The sequence below is a fragment of the Taudactylus pleione genome, unplaced genomic scaffold, assembly GCF_031769625.1.
Source record: "Taudactylus pleione unplaced genomic scaffold, aTauple2 ptg001573l, whole genome shotgun sequence".
Classification (NCBI taxonomy): domain Eukaryota; kingdom Metazoa; phylum Chordata; class Amphibia; order Anura; family Myobatrachidae; genus Taudactylus; species Taudactylus pleione.
In genome coordinates, this window is record NW_028285970.1 from 7,348,250 (window position 1) to 7,364,572 (window position 16,323).

A 16,323-nucleotide genomic window follows, 5' to 3' on the forward strand; every position below is an offset into this window, starting at 1 on the left:
CTTGCCCGCGTTGTTAGGGTGAGACCCTGCACGCCCCTGCACTAACCAGCTCAATGGCAGCCATATGACAGCCCTGATCCCCCCCCCCCCCCCCTCCTTGTGCGCTGCCTGCCTGTCGCCGCTGATGGGGAGAGAGCCCTGCATGCCACTCAATGACAGCCCTGACACCCTGATCCTCCCCTCTGTGCTACCTGCCGCCGCTGATAGGGAGAGAGCCCCTGCACTAATCTGCCCGATGACAGCCCTGACACCCTCCACCACTTTGCTACCTCCCACCGCTGATAGCCGATGACAGCCCTGACACACACCCTACCCCCGCTGTGCTACCTGTCGCCGCTGATAGCGTAGCGGGGGGAAGGGGTGTGTCAGGGCTGTCATTGGCTACCAGTCGCCGATGACAATCCTGACATCCCCTCTCCCCCGCTGCGCTACCTGCCGCCGATGACAATCCTGACATCCCCGCTCTCCCACTGCACTACCTGCCGCCGCTGACAGCCCTGACACACACACCCTCCCCACGCTGTGCTACCTGTCGCCGCTGATAGCGCAGTGGGGGGAAGGGGTGCGTCAGGGCTGTCATTGGCTACCAGCCGCCAGTGACAATCCTGACATCCCCTCTCCCCCGCTGCTCTACCTGCCGCCGATGACAATCCTGACATCCCCTCTCCCCCGCTGCTCTACCTGCCGCCGATGACAATCCTGACATCCCCGCTCTCCCGCTGCTCTACGTGCCGCCGCTGACAGCTGCTACACTATGCTGATTCTGCTGCTTCCGCTGACAGCCGGCCAGGCGGGATGAGTTCACCTCGCGGGCCGAAGGTTCCCCACCCCTGATATAATGTCTAATTTGTAGGTATAAAAAAAAATTGCGAGCTGGGAATATCATAGATATCTTTTACTTGTTGGAAGGAATAAAGATTGCTTCCAGGATCAAAAATGTTTCTAATAGATGCAATCCCTTTTTGTTTCCACGACTTGTAATTGGATATTGTAAGGGTTGGTGCGAAATCTGGGTTACCCCAGAACGGTATATATTTAGTAAAATGCGGGTTTGAGCATAGACGTTTGTTTATAGCAGACCAAGCTTTATAGGTGTCCATAAAGAAAATATAGTGGGTTATTCCTATAGGGAGTTTTGCGCGAGGAACATGCAAAAGTGCTGCTGGAGAAAAGGGAAAAAACAATGCCTCCTCTAGTTGAGGATTAGTAAAATGAGATTGGGTCAAGAACCAGTCGGAGATGTATCTGAACGCGGCTGCATATGAATAGGTTTGGATATCTGGTAGCTCTAGTCCCCCTCTGTCTTTATTGTATAGAAGCCTATTTCTGGCTATTCTAGGCTTTTTGCAATTCCAGATAAATCGCTGAAAGGCTGATGTACATTTTGCTGTATCTGATCCAGTTAAGAACATGGGAAGCATCTGGAGAGGATAAGCCAGTTTTGTTTGGAAACAGTACACTTTTAATGACTGCAACTCTTCCCATCAGTGAGAGTGGAAGGGTCATACAATGTTGGATTTTTTGTATAATTTTTTTCAATAGTTTTGTGGGAAATTAGCTGCTTATATACATTTAATAGAAGGCGTGATAAAGATGCCTAAGTATTTTAATTTGGAGTTAGTAACATGGAAGGTAGTAGAAAGAGTAGAACACTGATGCAGTAGATCCGCTCTTGTCAATGGTAAAACTTCAGACTTTGTGATATTGATTTTATATCCAGCAAAGGAACTGAAGCAGGAAATTTCTTCCAGTATTGCGGGTATAGTGTGGGTTGAGAAATAAACAGGAGCATATCGTCAGCATACAAAGAGAGCTTCAATTCTATTCTACCCACCTGTATCCCGTGAAATGACGATTTGGTCCTGGGGGCAATAGTCAGAGGTTCTAAGACCAAAGCAAATAGTAACGGGGGTAGAGGGCAGCCTTGGCGAGTACCTCTTTGATTCTGAAATGGAGCTGATAAAAAATTGTTAGCCATAATGCGAGAAGAGGAAGATGAATTCAGTGATTGAATAAGGGCTATAATTTGGCAAGGAAAACCAAATCTGTGCAAAGATTCATATAAATGGTCCCACACTACGAAGTCGAACGCCTTCTCTGCATCAAGTGAGAGAAGGACGTGAAGAGCACTCTCATGTATGTCCTGTAAGTGTTGTAATACAGCAAGAACCTTGCGAATATTGGAGACTGCACTGCGTCCCCATATGAATCCGGTTTGGTCTGGGTGCACCAATAAAGGCACCACCAGCTTAAACCGTTCTGCTATTATTTTTGTAAATAGTTTGTAATCTATATTTAGTAGTGATATTGGGCGGTAAGAAGCAGGTAGGGTTGGATCTCTATCTGATTTAGGTAATACCTTTATATTAGAATCATTGAATTGGGCAGGATGGGGATTGCCAGTGAGAATGGAGCTGTAAAGATTTGTTAAGGGGGTGGTTACGGAGGATTGGAGAATTTTGTAAAATTCTCCCGTATAGCCATCAGGACCTGGAGATTTACATGGCTTGAGACCCTTAATGGCTTTAGCGACTTCCAATTCAGATATGGGTTGGGTGAGGATTAGACGATGGTCATCTGATAGTTGAGGAAGGGCAATTTTGTTCCAAATAGCATGTTTATATGCTTTATTAACATGCTCCTGAGCTTATATCTTAGAGTAAAAAGTGTGAAGTATGTCCAAAATAGCTGGACTCTCAGTATGTAGGGATCCCTTGTCATCAGCTAGTGTCAAAATGGCAGAACTAGTTCTCTCTCCACTAAGTAAGTTTGATAAAAGTCTGCCATTTTTGTTGCCATGCATATGAAAAGTGTATTTATTATTATGGATTTTGCGATCTCCGACCCGCTGCGTCAGTGTATCAAAAATCACCTTACATTCCTCAAACTGCCGTCTATTTGGAAGCGAGGGTGTTTGTCGGAAGGTTACGTAGGCCTGGGTTAGAGCATCCTGAGCCAATTGGATTTTCTCCGACTGGTTCCTGTTGTGAGATATAAAAGACATAATCCTCCCCCTGAGCACCGCCTTCGCAGATTGCCAATATAGAGGGGGGTCATTGAGGGAATGGGTATGATTCCCGTCAGCGGCAGCCCGACAGGAGCAGAGTGCGACGCAGCGGAAGCCCGACAGCGCTGGAAATCCCGATCGTTGATAGGTAAGTATCCACTAACTTAACCCTCCTTAGTGGTGCCTAACCCTAACTTCCCCCCCAAGTGCCCAACCCTACTCCCCCCTCTAAGTGCCTAACCCTAACCACCCCTTTCCCCGCTGCCTAAACCTAAGTCCCCCGGGGGGGGGGGGGGTGCCTAACCCTAAGTCCTCCCCGGGGGTGCCTAACCCTAACCCTCCCTCCCCCTAGCCTAACCCTAACCCTCCCGGGGGGGTGCCTAACCCTAAGTCCCCCCCGGGAGCCCTAACCCTAGCCCCCCCCCCCGCGGCTGTCCACTCGCGGCGCCCGGCGTCGGGGAAATGCGGGCGTCTACATCTAGACGCCCGGCATTTCACCCTTGCCGGGATAAGACAGTCGTGAAGCCGGCTGCCGGTATATAGGCAGTCGGCTTCCCGATTGCTTCCCGTCATTGAGGTGTTGAGAGTTAGAAAAGGCATAATCATTCCAAGCAGTTTGTAATACATCTTTGAGGTTATTGGATGAGGCCAAAAAGGAGGGGAATCGCCATAGTCTGCAATTACCTGAGGATATCGTAGTCCGCAGTTGAAACCATATCAAGGCGTGGTCAGTTAGGCCTAAAGTCTCAATACCAGAAGTGGGAATTCTGGATGCCAAAAAGGCGGAGGGTAAAAAATAATCTATTCTAGAAAATGTGGAATGTGGGGCTGAAAAGAATGTGAAGTCTTTATCAATGGGATGATGAAGACGCCAACCATCCACCAGTTGTAAATGTTGCATAAGATAATGAATGCCTATTTTGCGCTGTCTATAAGGAGTGGAGATCCATAAAGTGGGAAGCAAGAAGTTTAAAATCTCCTCCTAAAATAAGTTGTGTATCTAAATAGGGGTATAACAAATTAACAAAAGATGTAATAAATGAGCGATTGTAAACAGTTGGGGCATATACATTACAGAAGGTATATGACATTCCATATAATTCAGCTGTGATTAAGACATATCGCCCATTAGGGTCTGACCGCTGCTGAGCAATCTTAATAGGGGTGGTTTTCCGTACTAGAATGGCGACTCCGCGTTACTTTGAATTAAATGAGGCAAAAGCCACCATACGTTGACCCAACATGGAGAGCTTCTGATGCTCAGAGTCAGTCAAATGTGTTTCCTGTAAAAAAAAGTGATATCTGCTTTTTGAATGTTTAAATAGGAAATAAGTTTACGTCTTTTTGCTGGTGAATTAATGCCCTGAACATCCCAGGAGTAGATTTTAATATCAGGCATGGACGGGAGGGAGAGCTAGATAACACCGCAGAGGTCAGACCTGAAGCAATCAGAAACCGCAGCCTGAAATATTTAATTTGAGAGACAAAAACAGGTATCCAATATACACAACAGGGGATGTGGAAGACTTGAGTATAGAAGGGGGATTGGAGGAAGGGAGATAAAATAAGGTAAAAGAGAGAATAGAAAAGAAAAACAAGATACATAGAGTTAAGGGTTTCCAAAAAACATTTGAGAGAAAAACTGATCATGGTCCGGAATTGCCCACCAAAACCAAACAGATTGAAATCAATTTAAATGCAACGAAAGCAATGAGAGCAAACCCGGCTCGAATAATAAGAGTCGGCTATTATAAAGTTAGGACACCGAAACATACAACAGATCTGTTGGCAAAAATAAGACATTTCTAGTAAAGTCAAACAGTTTCCATCAGTATAAAGTCACCCAGAAGGGGGAGTAAAATACAAACTACAGTGAATATAAGAACAATTTAAAGGATATGAGTGTAGACTGGTACGCATCTGAAATTTAGTAGACGACAATCAGGTGGAAGTAGTTGCATTCTCCATTGTCTCTTCTTCCAGGAATGCAGTCACACCGTCAGCATTGAGAAAGTCTTTATATTCTGGAAAATTCTCAGCCTCACTGGGAACAGTAGGGTGAATTTCCTCTGTGTCTGCATTAATTTGTAACAGACTGGTGACATCTCCTTACGGGCACGGGATACCTCTGCCAAATAATCCTGAAAAAGTAATAACCGGCAGTTAAGCCACTCAATGCGTCCCAGTTTGCGGGCTGCAGTCTAGATTGTCGCTTTGTGGTTAAAATTGAGGCAGCGAAAAATGACAGTGCGAGGTCGTTTGGAATCGCTGAATGGTCCCAGCCTATGTGCCCTTTCTATGGCAAAGTCAGGAGGTTCGTCAGCCAAACCGAGAATTTGTAGCAGATCAGTACGGAGGAATTTGGTTAGGTCAGGGCCTTTTAAACTTTCAGGCAGTCCAACTATTCTCAAATTATTTCTACGAGAGCGATTATCTAAGTCGTCTACTTTATTTAGGAGTTGGTAATTTTGCTTCTGTATTGTGTGCATCTGCTGTTGTAGATCGAATATAGCTTTGTCATGCTCCCCAATTTTTGTTTCATTAGCGACCACTTGAAGGTCCGTAGAGGCCAAATGTGCATTTGATATCTTTAAGTGCTTTGGTGAACTTGTTCGCTTGTTGTTCCATGATAGGGGCCATTGTATTTTTAATTGCTCGTACCATGTCGTCATACATTAACAGATATGCCGGTGTATTATAGGGGATGCCTTTAAGTGAAGAGGAGGTAGAACCCGGTGGGATGGATGCGGTGGAACAGGTAGAGTCTGTAGGTTCTGTCTCCGAGTGATCAGTTACTACAGAGTTATCTCCTTTCTTGCCCGTCTTTACACGTTGAGATTTTGCTGGAGTAGACTGCATGACAAATTTATCCATATCACCACTAGGTGGCGTAAAAGTAATGGGAATGGTGCCGAGCAAGCTATTTTACTAAATATACTATATAACAGTGATAAGTTATAAAGCAGTGTAACCCCTATGAGTGAGCCCCACCCTGAAGATAGTAAAGTAGGTGTCACAAAATAAATTTTTTACAGTGAATCAGGAGCCAGCTTCAGGGGATTAACATAGAAAAAGTGGCTGAGTTGGGTGCTCTCATAACAAAATATCAATCCATTTCTCTCTGTCTCTCACTCAGGGGGAGAACAAATAGTTAATATGCATATAGAAGAGCAGGAGAAGCTTGCCTGTATATTGGGAGCAGGCAGGTTGTATCTCTGTGGATCCGCTTGCAGCCTGCTTCCAAAAATGTCCGCCGTCGTCTCTCCCAGCAGGGGTTAAGAAGAATCTGATCCCTTCAGCCCGGCACCGTCCAGCACAGGATCCGGTGGGCAGTGTAGCGAGAAAGGTCAGCTGACCAGGTGAGTGGGTGTCCGAGCGTCTCAGCGGGGAAGCGATCCAGCGCTCCCCGCTCACTCAGAGACACCTGTGCAGGTGGATAATGGCGGCCGGAAGCCAGGGAGAAGTCCGATGGTCGGGACACTCCCCAGGGGCCGTTAATCAGGCGCCCTGTGGAGTCACAGCGGTCCGGGGGGGAGGGGGGTTGCGCAGTAAGAGTGTGGGCAGGAGCAGCAAACAAGGGCAGCGGTGTGTTGGTGTGGGAGACACCATGCACGGAGCTCCCGAGCCCTGCTGCCTCTCTGTATGGCGTCCAAGCCCCGCCCCGCTTGACGGGATTCTGACAGGCGCTCGTTGGGATTTTGAACTTATCCCATTAAAAGTATTACATGTTTACTATATAAGTATTAGAGAATGTTCATAAAAATATACAAATTCTAGACTTATCTGCCATTTGTACATCTCTTGCGTTAAAAAAATTTCTTTTTGCAGGTATGTCAGCAATTTAATCACATCATAACAAGAAAATGGGAATTTATTAGATCTGGAATTTAAATTAATATTTCTGCTGTTTTTTATTTAGAAATTCCTGATCCAAGCACGTGGAATCTTAGTCCTGAAGCCTCCTATGTGTACTATTGTGCTAATGAAACTGTGCATGGCGTGGAGTTCCAGCATATTCCTGATGTGAAGGGATCATTGCTAGTTTGCGATATGTCTTCAAATTTATTGTCTAGACCAATTAATGTTTCCAAGGTATGTATAGATTTCCTTTCATTGCTGCACAGTATGTGAAACACAATTGACAGTTAATACATATGTCAAAAGTAAATGGTCCTTGATGCCTGTGGACAGTGGGCATCCACTTATTGCTGGTAATGGTTGGAAGTTAAGTGTAGTGACATTTAGTAACTTTCACATGTGCACACATACAAGCAAACAACACGTCATCACAGAAATTACTCATTTGAATTGGTTTATAATTAGAAACTTTATTTTCTATTTCAGGGTCCATAGGGTATCCACAGGATACCTTGGGGAATAGGCGAATGATGGAGTCATTCGAGCACCACGTTTTCATCTCCCAGGATGCACTGGGGTCCCTCTCCTATACCCCGCCCCCAGGCCAAGGCACCTTCAGTTTCGTAGGTGCCCGCCCGGAGTCTGGTCACTGCATGGAGGGGCTGTTACAGCCCCAGAAGATCTTCAGAACGGACAGTCCAATGGACGTCTGTGCTGCTCAGACCCCCCCCCGCCGGCGCCATGACGCTGGTACCGATCCGGGGATCTCGGCCGGCTTCTGGGGGTTACCGCTAGCAGGAGCCCCGGGGACCCGGGACTGTGGCCAGGCTGCACGGGAGTACAGAAAGGTATGCAGCGGGCGTCTGCGGTAGGCGCCGGCTAGTACACAGTCCTTCATTGTCCCCAGGTTTGGGGGCCCCCTGGGGATGGCAGCGTGTGGAGCCAGGCACTGAGCCTGCGCTACCACTGGACCACCAGGGACATCGGGCTGAAGCGGTAAGGATACGCTCCAGCGTCCCGGGGGCTTATTAGCATGCCAGGGGAGGGCGCTTACCCTGTCACACAGCCGGCCCTTCCCCCGCTGCTCACAGTGCCTGTCCACTGCGGTCTGGCGGGCTGTGGCAGCGTTCCTCCCCCAGGCCCGCCTCCTCAGAGCTTGCCGGCGGCCATTTTCAGATGACACTGGAATAGAGCACATGCTGATCTCCATGGTGGATACGCGGTCCGGGTCCCCCTGCACACCTCTCCTCTTGTAAGGTCAGAGTGTGCAGCACTATTCCTATGTGTGTGTGTGTGTGTGTGTGTGTGTGTTTATAAATCTGTTTATTGAAAATTGTTATACAATGTACATCATTGGTCGGGGAACAGGGGTAAATTAGCCCAAATGGGGTAAAAATGAAATTCCTGGGGGTAATGGACGGACAGCCGGGCATGCATATTAATCATTGCATGCCCGGCTGTCCGTCCATTACCCCCAGGAATGGAGGTCACTGGCGCCAGTGTCCGCCAGCCCGGCGCCGCAGGGAGGCTCTAAACCGGATGCCCGGAGATGTTATTACCAGCGGGCGCCCGGCGCCTTCCATGCAGCGCCGCGTTAGCCGGAGGCTGGAGATCTCTTCTGAACTCCAGCTTCCGGCTCTCCCAATGCGCACTATGGGAGAGATGTCATGACATTTCTCCCATAGTTCCGAGGAGCAGCCGGGCAGACAGGATGGCGGCGGATGCAGGAGCGGGGATTAAGGTAAGTGTTTTTTTTTTTTTTTTTTCCTTTGCACAACCGGCACTATATGGGGGCACTGCTAAAGGGGCATTATAAGGGGGCACTGCTACAGGGGCATTATATAGGGCACTACTACGGGGGCCCAATATGAGGGCACTACTACGGGGGACCCAATATTGGGGGCACTACTACGGGGGCCCAATATTGGGGGCACTACTACGGGGACCCTATATGAGGGCACTAATGTAAGAGTGGCAAGGGGTGGACTGCTGTGTGCGCCTGCTGCCGTGCAGGTGTGGCGGGGCACTTGCCTCTCTCGCCCCGTGGCTCTCACCTTCAGGACACCTTGGTTTCTCCCACCGACGGTCCTGGGTCTTTCCGGTTTGACACAGCCGGGGACGGTCTAACCTGTAAGATAGGTCGGACACGCTGAATCTATGGGCCGGACCTTGGTGCCACAGGAAGGACTGACGGGCAGGGGTGCGGGGACTAGAGGATGGTCATCATTTGCACTTGTGGCCTCAGACTGGTTTGCACCCGCATGCCAGGCACATGGGTGCAACCCGAACGGAAACGCCCGAAAAGGGAAGAGGGGACGACACACAAACAATGATTCGACACAAACACAGAATGCGCTCACCGGGTATGCCCCTTGTCTCTTTGCTGGGCGAGTAGTCCTGGTCTCTGCTCCTATAAGAGAGCACGGCTGCCTGGCGCCGCACTAGAACAATACCTGCAGCCTAACACCGCACGGTGATGGTGCAGTGGATATGCGGTAACCTAGCACAGGTACAGTGGTCTCGGCCTAGCGCCGCACGGTGGTGGTACAGTGGGTTCACAACAGCCTAACACAATGGTACAGTGGTCTCGGCCTAGCGCCGCATGGTGGTGGTACAGTGGGTACAAATGGTACAGTGGTCTTGGCCTAGCGCCGCACGATGGTGGTACAGTGGGTACACACCAACCTAACACAGGGGTACAGTGGTCTCGGCCTAGCGCCGCACGGTGGTATTACAGTGGGTACACACCAACCTAACACAGGGGTACAATGGCCTCGGCCTAGCGCCGCACGGTGGTGGTACAGTGGGTTCACAATAACCTAACACAGTGGGACAGTGGTCTCGGCCGAGCGCCGCACGGTGGTGGTACAGTGGGTACACACCAACCTAACACGGGTACAGTGGTCTCGGCCTAGCGCCGCACGGTGGTGGTACAGTGGGTACACACCAACCTAACACAGGGGTACAATGGCCTCGGCCTAGCGCCGCACGGTGGTGGTACAGTGGGTACACAATAACCTAACACAGTGGGACAGTGGTCTCGGCCTAGCGCCGCACGGTGGTGGTACAGTGGGTCCACAATAACCTAACACAGTGGGACAGTGGTCTCGGCCTAGCGCCGCACGGTGGTGGTACAGTGGGTTCACAATAACACAAGGGTACAGTGGTCTAATACCAAGATACAAGGGCCTCACTGAGGGCTTACCTGAACTGTCAACTCGCGTTCGGGACTCCCTCCAGCGACGATCCGCCTGCTCCGACGACTCCTCCGCTCTCCTTCTCCTGCCCGCAGGCGGGGATTTTAAATACCCCGCCGCGCGGGCTCCTGGGCTGGATTAGGGCCCGCCGCGCCGCCAGGTGATGATGCGCCCCAACTCGTGGGCGCGTCCGGCAATGCGGGGTCCGGTCCTTGCCGGCGTCCTGGCCGTGCCGCGTCGCCGGGTGATGACGCGCCACAACACGTGGGCGCGTCCGGCGACGCGGGGTCCGGTCCTTACCGGCGCCTTCGTGGGAGGGGGGGCGCGCGGCCCCGGACCTCCCACATTCTCCCCTTCTTTTCCTTTTGTGGTCCCCACAAAGACCGGGTGGCACGACCACTCAAAGTCAGGGTCTGGGAACCGTGGTGGTGGCACTCCCAAGGTCGACCTCGCGGATCTCCGGACTGGAGCCTCGAGGGACATGGCGGCTGGTTCGGCCAGTGGTGGGCTGTCTTGGGGTCCGGGCGGTGGTGTTCCTGACGCCTGTGTTGCTGGTAGGGGTAGTTCGGTCCCAGCCGACTCCTCGGTGACGACGAGGGGGCTGTGCGCCCGGGAGGGCGGCGCGCACCAAGTGAATGGGGTGAACCCCGGGGTCCCCGGTCCTGCCAGGGCGTTTGTGGGCTCTCTGCTCTGTCCACCAGGCTTCATGCTGCAGCACGGCTCCTGTGCCTCCGACGGGTCTCCCGACTCCCAGGGTCGCAACATGTCTCGGTGCAGGGTGCGAGTGTGACCGCTGTCGTCCTCGGCACGCACCTCATATACTGGGTTGTTGGGCGAAACTTGTCGCTGTACGATGTAGGGCAACACCTCCCATCGCAGGCTTAGCTTGTTCCTTGGGCGCCTCTCACGGACAAATACTCTTTGTCCAACTGGGATGGGCTCCCCCACGGCCCCTCCGGGCTGGGGGTGCCTGGTGGTCCCGATGTTGCGCTCCGCCACCTCCCCTGCAGTCCTCAGCCGTCGCCTTTGCTCCTCGACCCACCCACCATGGGTCCACTCGTCTTCCCCCTGGGGTAGAGAGAGGTCGAGGTCCTGCAGTTCCTTCCCTGCTCTACCGAACAGTAGGAAGTAGGGCGACGAGCCCGTGGTCCGGTGCACGCGGTTGTTGTACACCCACACCAGTTCTTGGACGAATGCTGGCCAACGGCGTTTCTTTTCGGCTTCCAAGGTTCTCAGCATTTGTAACAGGGTCCGATTGAATCGTTCGCAGGCCCCATTCCCCTGGGGATGGTAGGGCGTGGTCCGGGATTTTTGCATGCCGTAGGTCTGACAAAGTCGTTCCATCACGCGGCCCTGGAAACATGCTCCTTGGTCTGAGTGGATGCGCTCGGGGCAGCCATACCTTCGGATGAAGTGTTCCACGATGGCCTTGGCGGCTGTTTCCGCTGTCTGGTCACGAGTAGGCGCCACCGTAGTGAACTTAGTGAAGTGGTCCGTCATCACTAGGGCGTACTGGTGCCCGCTCGTCGACTCCCCTATTAGCACGTAGTCCACCATCAACAGCTCCAAGGCTCGCCTGGTCTGGATGGTCTGCACCAGGGCTCTCTGTTCGGTGGGCTTGGTGACGCCGCACGTCGGGCACGCCCGACACACGGCCTCTACCAACTCTTGTAGTCCTGGAAAGAAGTACTGACGGCGTATCCACTGGAGCGTCTTGGCCACCCCGAGGTGGGCCCCTTCCTCGTGGGCCTCCACTACCAAGCCTCGGGCAAAGCCTTCCGGGAGCACGACCTGCCTGACTTCGCGGAGTTCTTGTTCCAGGTAGGTGCGTCGGCACAACACCCCATCGTGGACAGTCAGCCGATCCCATTGGTGAAGCATCCTCTGGCCCACCCCGCCGAGTCGGCCCCTCTCGCGGGCGGAGGGCCAATGTCCCTGTTCCTTCCAGCTGTGGATGGCCCTCAGGTCTGGGTCTTGTTTCTGCTGTACGGCCCACTTGAGGGCGGTCCTCTGCAGCTGGAGGCCGCAACTGGTGGCTTCCAGGGGTCCGGGTGGTGGTCTAACCTTGGCAAGATCAGGGATTTCTAAGCCTTCCTGGTCCTCGTCGGAGGGGCCCTTGGGTGCCTCCACGGGAAAACGGGACAGGGCGTCGGCATTGGTGTTGTATTTCCCCGGACGATATTTGATCTTGGGGGAAAATTTCGCCAACCGGGCAACCCAACGCTGCTCCAGGGCCCCCAACTTGGCAGTGTCCAGGTGCGCCAGAGGGTTGTTGTCTGTGATGACCTCGAACTCCATCGCAGTTAAGTACTCGGCAAACTTCTCCGTCACGGCCCACACCATTGCTAACAGCTCGAGTTTGAAGGAGCTGTAGTTTTCGGGGTTCCTCTCAGAGTCCCGCAGACTCCGGCTCCCATAGGCAATCACCCGTTCCTGCCCCCCCTGGATCTGGGAAAGGACTGCCCCCAGCCCTTTGTGACTGCCGTCGGTGTAGACCAGGAAGGGCATGTCGAAGTCAGCGTAGGCGAGTACCGGGGCTTGGGTGAGGGCGTCTTTCAGCTGGTTGAAGGAGTCGTCTTGGGCTTGGCCCCACGCCACAGTCCTCTTTCGTGCATCCGTTGCCACACCTCTCAGCAGCTCATGCAGAGGTCCGGCTATTTTAGCGAAACCCCGAATGAACCGGCAGTAATAGCCGACTAGTCCAAGAAAGGCTCGTACCTCCGTCACGGTGGTGGGTGTTTTCCATCCCTGAATTGCGGCGATTTTGTCGGGTGTAAGTTTCACCCCGTCTTGGGATACTATGTGCCCCAAGTACTCAAGGCTGGGTTGGAGGAGGTGGCACTTCCTTGGCTTCAGTTTGAGCCCGTATTGCTCCAAACGCTGTAGTACTTGATCCAGCCTGCGGAAATGCTCGTCCAGCGTTGGGGCGAACACGATGATGTCATCCAGATAGATCAAAATCGAGTCGAGGTTTAGATCCCCTAGGCAACGTTCCATGAGTCGTTGGAAGGTAGCTGGCGCATTGGAGAGCCCAAAGGGCATCCGGCAGAAACCGAATAGGCCCATGGGGGTGATGAAGGCCGTCTTGGCTTGGTCCCTCTCGGCCACCGGCACTTGCCAATAGCTGCTGGCCAGGTCCAAGGTGGAGAAGAATCGTGACTTCCCCAGGGCTGCCAATGATTCTTCAATGCGGGGGAGAGGGTATGCGTCTCGCACAGTACAGTTGTTCAGCTTCCGATAGTCCACACAGAAGCGTAGGGCCCCATCTTTCTTCTTAACTAGGACAATCGGCGCCGCCCACGGGCTTTTGCTCTCTTTGATGACGTGGTTATCCAGCATCTGGCGGATCATGGCCTTCACTTCCTGGTACAATTTTGGCGGAATGGGTCAGTATCGCTCCCGGATGGGGGGCTGGTCCCCGGTGTTGATCTCGTGTTCTAATGCCCGGGTGTAACCGAAGTCTTCCTCGCTGCGGGAGAACGCCTGTTGTCTCCTCCACAGAAGCCGTTCGAGCTTCTTGACCTCGGCGGGGCCGAGTTCATATAGGGGCACGTCCATCTGTTCGAGTATTATTCGCCCATTCCAGTCTTCGGTGGGCTCTACCCGCTCCTCCACCCTCACGGCCAGCGTCCATGGTTTCCGCACGTCGGGCTCTAGGAGGATGTTTTGTCCTGACTCGACACCGCCCTCGGGCACAGCCTCTACCTGTGCCAAGATGGTCCTGGGGGGAACCTGGGCTGGGGCGTCCCCCAGGTTACAGATCCGGATGGGCACCACCCCATGCTTGACTACTGCCAAGGCCCGAGCCACGATCAATCCAGCGTCGGTTTGGCCAAACCAGCAGGGTTCTATCATGACTTCCCTACCCTCCAGGGGCCGTTGCGCCCGCACGGGCAGATCCACGACCACCTCTTGCCTGGCGGGAATCCTCACCCGTTGGTTATGACCTGTCTTGACCCGTCCCAGGGGGCCTGTGTCAGCGGCTGGAGATGGTCCCTCGCACAGCCGCATCACCCGTTGCAGGGCCTGCTGTACGGGCTTCTGCACCCCTAGGTGTCTCCAGTACCGGGGGCCCTTCTCCAGGACTAGGGCTTGGTCCAAGCAGCGGAGTATATTCATCCCCAAGATGACAGGCCCATGCTTCAAGTCCTCCCCTGCGACAACCATGATGCCTTTCTTCCCCAGGGACTGGGCGTACAGCTCCACCTCGACCCAAACCACACCCAGGATGGGAATTGGCAGGTTGTTTGCGGCCATGAGGGTTACCCAATCTCCCACGTTGGTCCGCTGCAGGTGGGCGTAGTTCTCCTGGAAGCATCGCTGGGACATGGTTGACACTTGGGAGCCGGTATCCAGAAGACAGCGCTGGCTCTTTCCCGCCAGCTGGGCTATTACTGTGGGGCACTCTCCAATGAGATCCGACGAGTGGGTAATGTCCACCTGATCGTCTCCCCTCCTCGCGGTTTGGCCCGCAACCGCGAGGGACGCTAGTTTAAAGGTCTACGGCGGGTGTCTCGACTGGGTCGTACTTCAGGACATTCGCGGGCGAAATGGCCAGGTTGATCGCACTCCCAGCAGACTGGGCCCCTGGTGTCCCGTCGGCACGTTCCTGCTGACTCCCAGCGCCGGGGCGGGTCTTGCTCGTGAGGCTTCCGACGTGGGGCCTCGGCCCGCTCTCCTTCTGCACGGGTCTCCGCCCCGGCCCGCCGGTCTTCTGCCTGCTCCACTCGCTGCTTTAGCTGTGATACTCCCTGCTGGACCAGCAGGAGCGCATTGGTTAACTCCTTGACGCAATTCTCCAGTGGGTTTAGGGGTGGGTTGGGGGTGCGGGAGTCTGGGTGTGTCGGTTGGAGGGACACAGAGCAGGAGCCAAACTCCTCGTCCTGGTCCTTGGCCAATGCCTTCTCCAGCACCTCGTGGAACAGAAGGCGGGGGTCCCCTTCGATCTTGTCTTGGAAATGGTGGCGTAGGGGCCTACTCTTCAGACCTGCCACGTATAGGTCTCGTAAGACCAAGTCTGGGTTTCCGGCCAACCAGTCTGCGTCCTGCCGAGCCTGTATCCGATCTGCGCAACTTTGGAGGGCGTTGGCAAATTGGGAGATCGACTCGTCCTCGCGCTGGATCCGAGCGAACAGCCGTTTCCGGAGGTTGGTCGGTGTGGACCGGTCTCCGTAAGTGGCCTTCAAGATTTTGAACACCCCCTGGAGGTCCTTCCTCTGCCCGAGAGGGCGGTTGATGACAGATTTTTTTGCTTCCCCCAGGATGACCTGCAGCACCAAGTCTACCTGTACCGGCGCGGGGAGGTGATACAGACGGATCACCGACTCCACCTGGTCCATCCAGTCGTCCAGTTCCATGTTCTGTCCATCGTACTTCTGGATGAGTTGTACAGCGGCTCCGATGGCCGGGGTGACCCGCCGGTCAAAAGTCGGGTCTGTCGTCTCGGATGGTGGTCCCGCGGAGGTAGAGGCGGTGGTAGGGTCCGTCATCTTCGTGGGGGTCCTCCGGCTGGCGTCAAGGGATCCTGCCGGCTACGCCAAATGTAAGAGGGGCAAGGGGTGGACTGCTGTGTGCGCCTGCTGCCGTGCAGGTGTGGCGGGGCACTTACCTCTCTCACCCCGTGGCTCTCACCTTCAGGACACCTTGGTTTCTCCCACCGACGGTCCTGGGTCTTTCCGGTTTGACACAGCCGGGGACGGTCTAACCTGTAAGATAGGTCGGACACGCTGAATCTATGGGCCGGACCTTGGTGCCACAGGAAGGACTGACGGGCAGGGGTGCGGGGACTAGAGGATGGTCATCATTGGCACTTGTGGCCTCAGACTGGTTTGCACCCGCATGCCAGGCACATGGGTACAACCCGAACGGAAACGCCCGAAAAGGGAAAAGGGAAGAGGGGACGACACACAAACAATGATTCGACACACAAACACAGAATGCGCTCACCGGGTATGCCCCTTGTCTCTTTGCTGGGCGAGTAGTCCTGGTCTCTGCTCCTATAAGAGAGCACGGCTGCCTGGCGCCGCACTAGAACAATACCTGCAGCCCAACACCGCACGGTGATGGTGCAGTGGATATGCGGTAACCTAGCACAGGTACAGTGGTCTCGGCCTAGCGCCGCACGGTGGTGGTACAGTGGGTTCACAACAACCTAACACAATGGTACAGTGGTCTCGGCCTAGCGCCGCATGGTGGTGGTACAGTGGGTACAAATGGTACAGTGGTCTTGGCCTAGCGCCGCACGGTGGTAGTACAGTGGGT

The 16,323-nt window shown here is 53.7% G+C and overlaps 1 protein-coding gene across 2 annotated transcripts in view; it reads left to right on the top strand.

Annotated features, from left to right (window-relative positions):
- PSAT1 (phosphoserine aminotransferase 1) overlaps window positions 1–16,323 on the top strand; it is a 54,546-nt gene that overhangs the window by 11,914 nt on the left and 26,309 nt on the right. For both annotated transcript variants that reach the window (XM_088464082.1, XM_088464083.1), the window contains exon 5: window positions 6,927–7,099. In XM_088464082.1, the coding sequence (XP_088320208.1) occupies window positions 6,927–7,099 (173 nt within the window). The remainder of the gene's footprint in view (window positions 1–6,926; window positions 7,100–16,323) is intronic.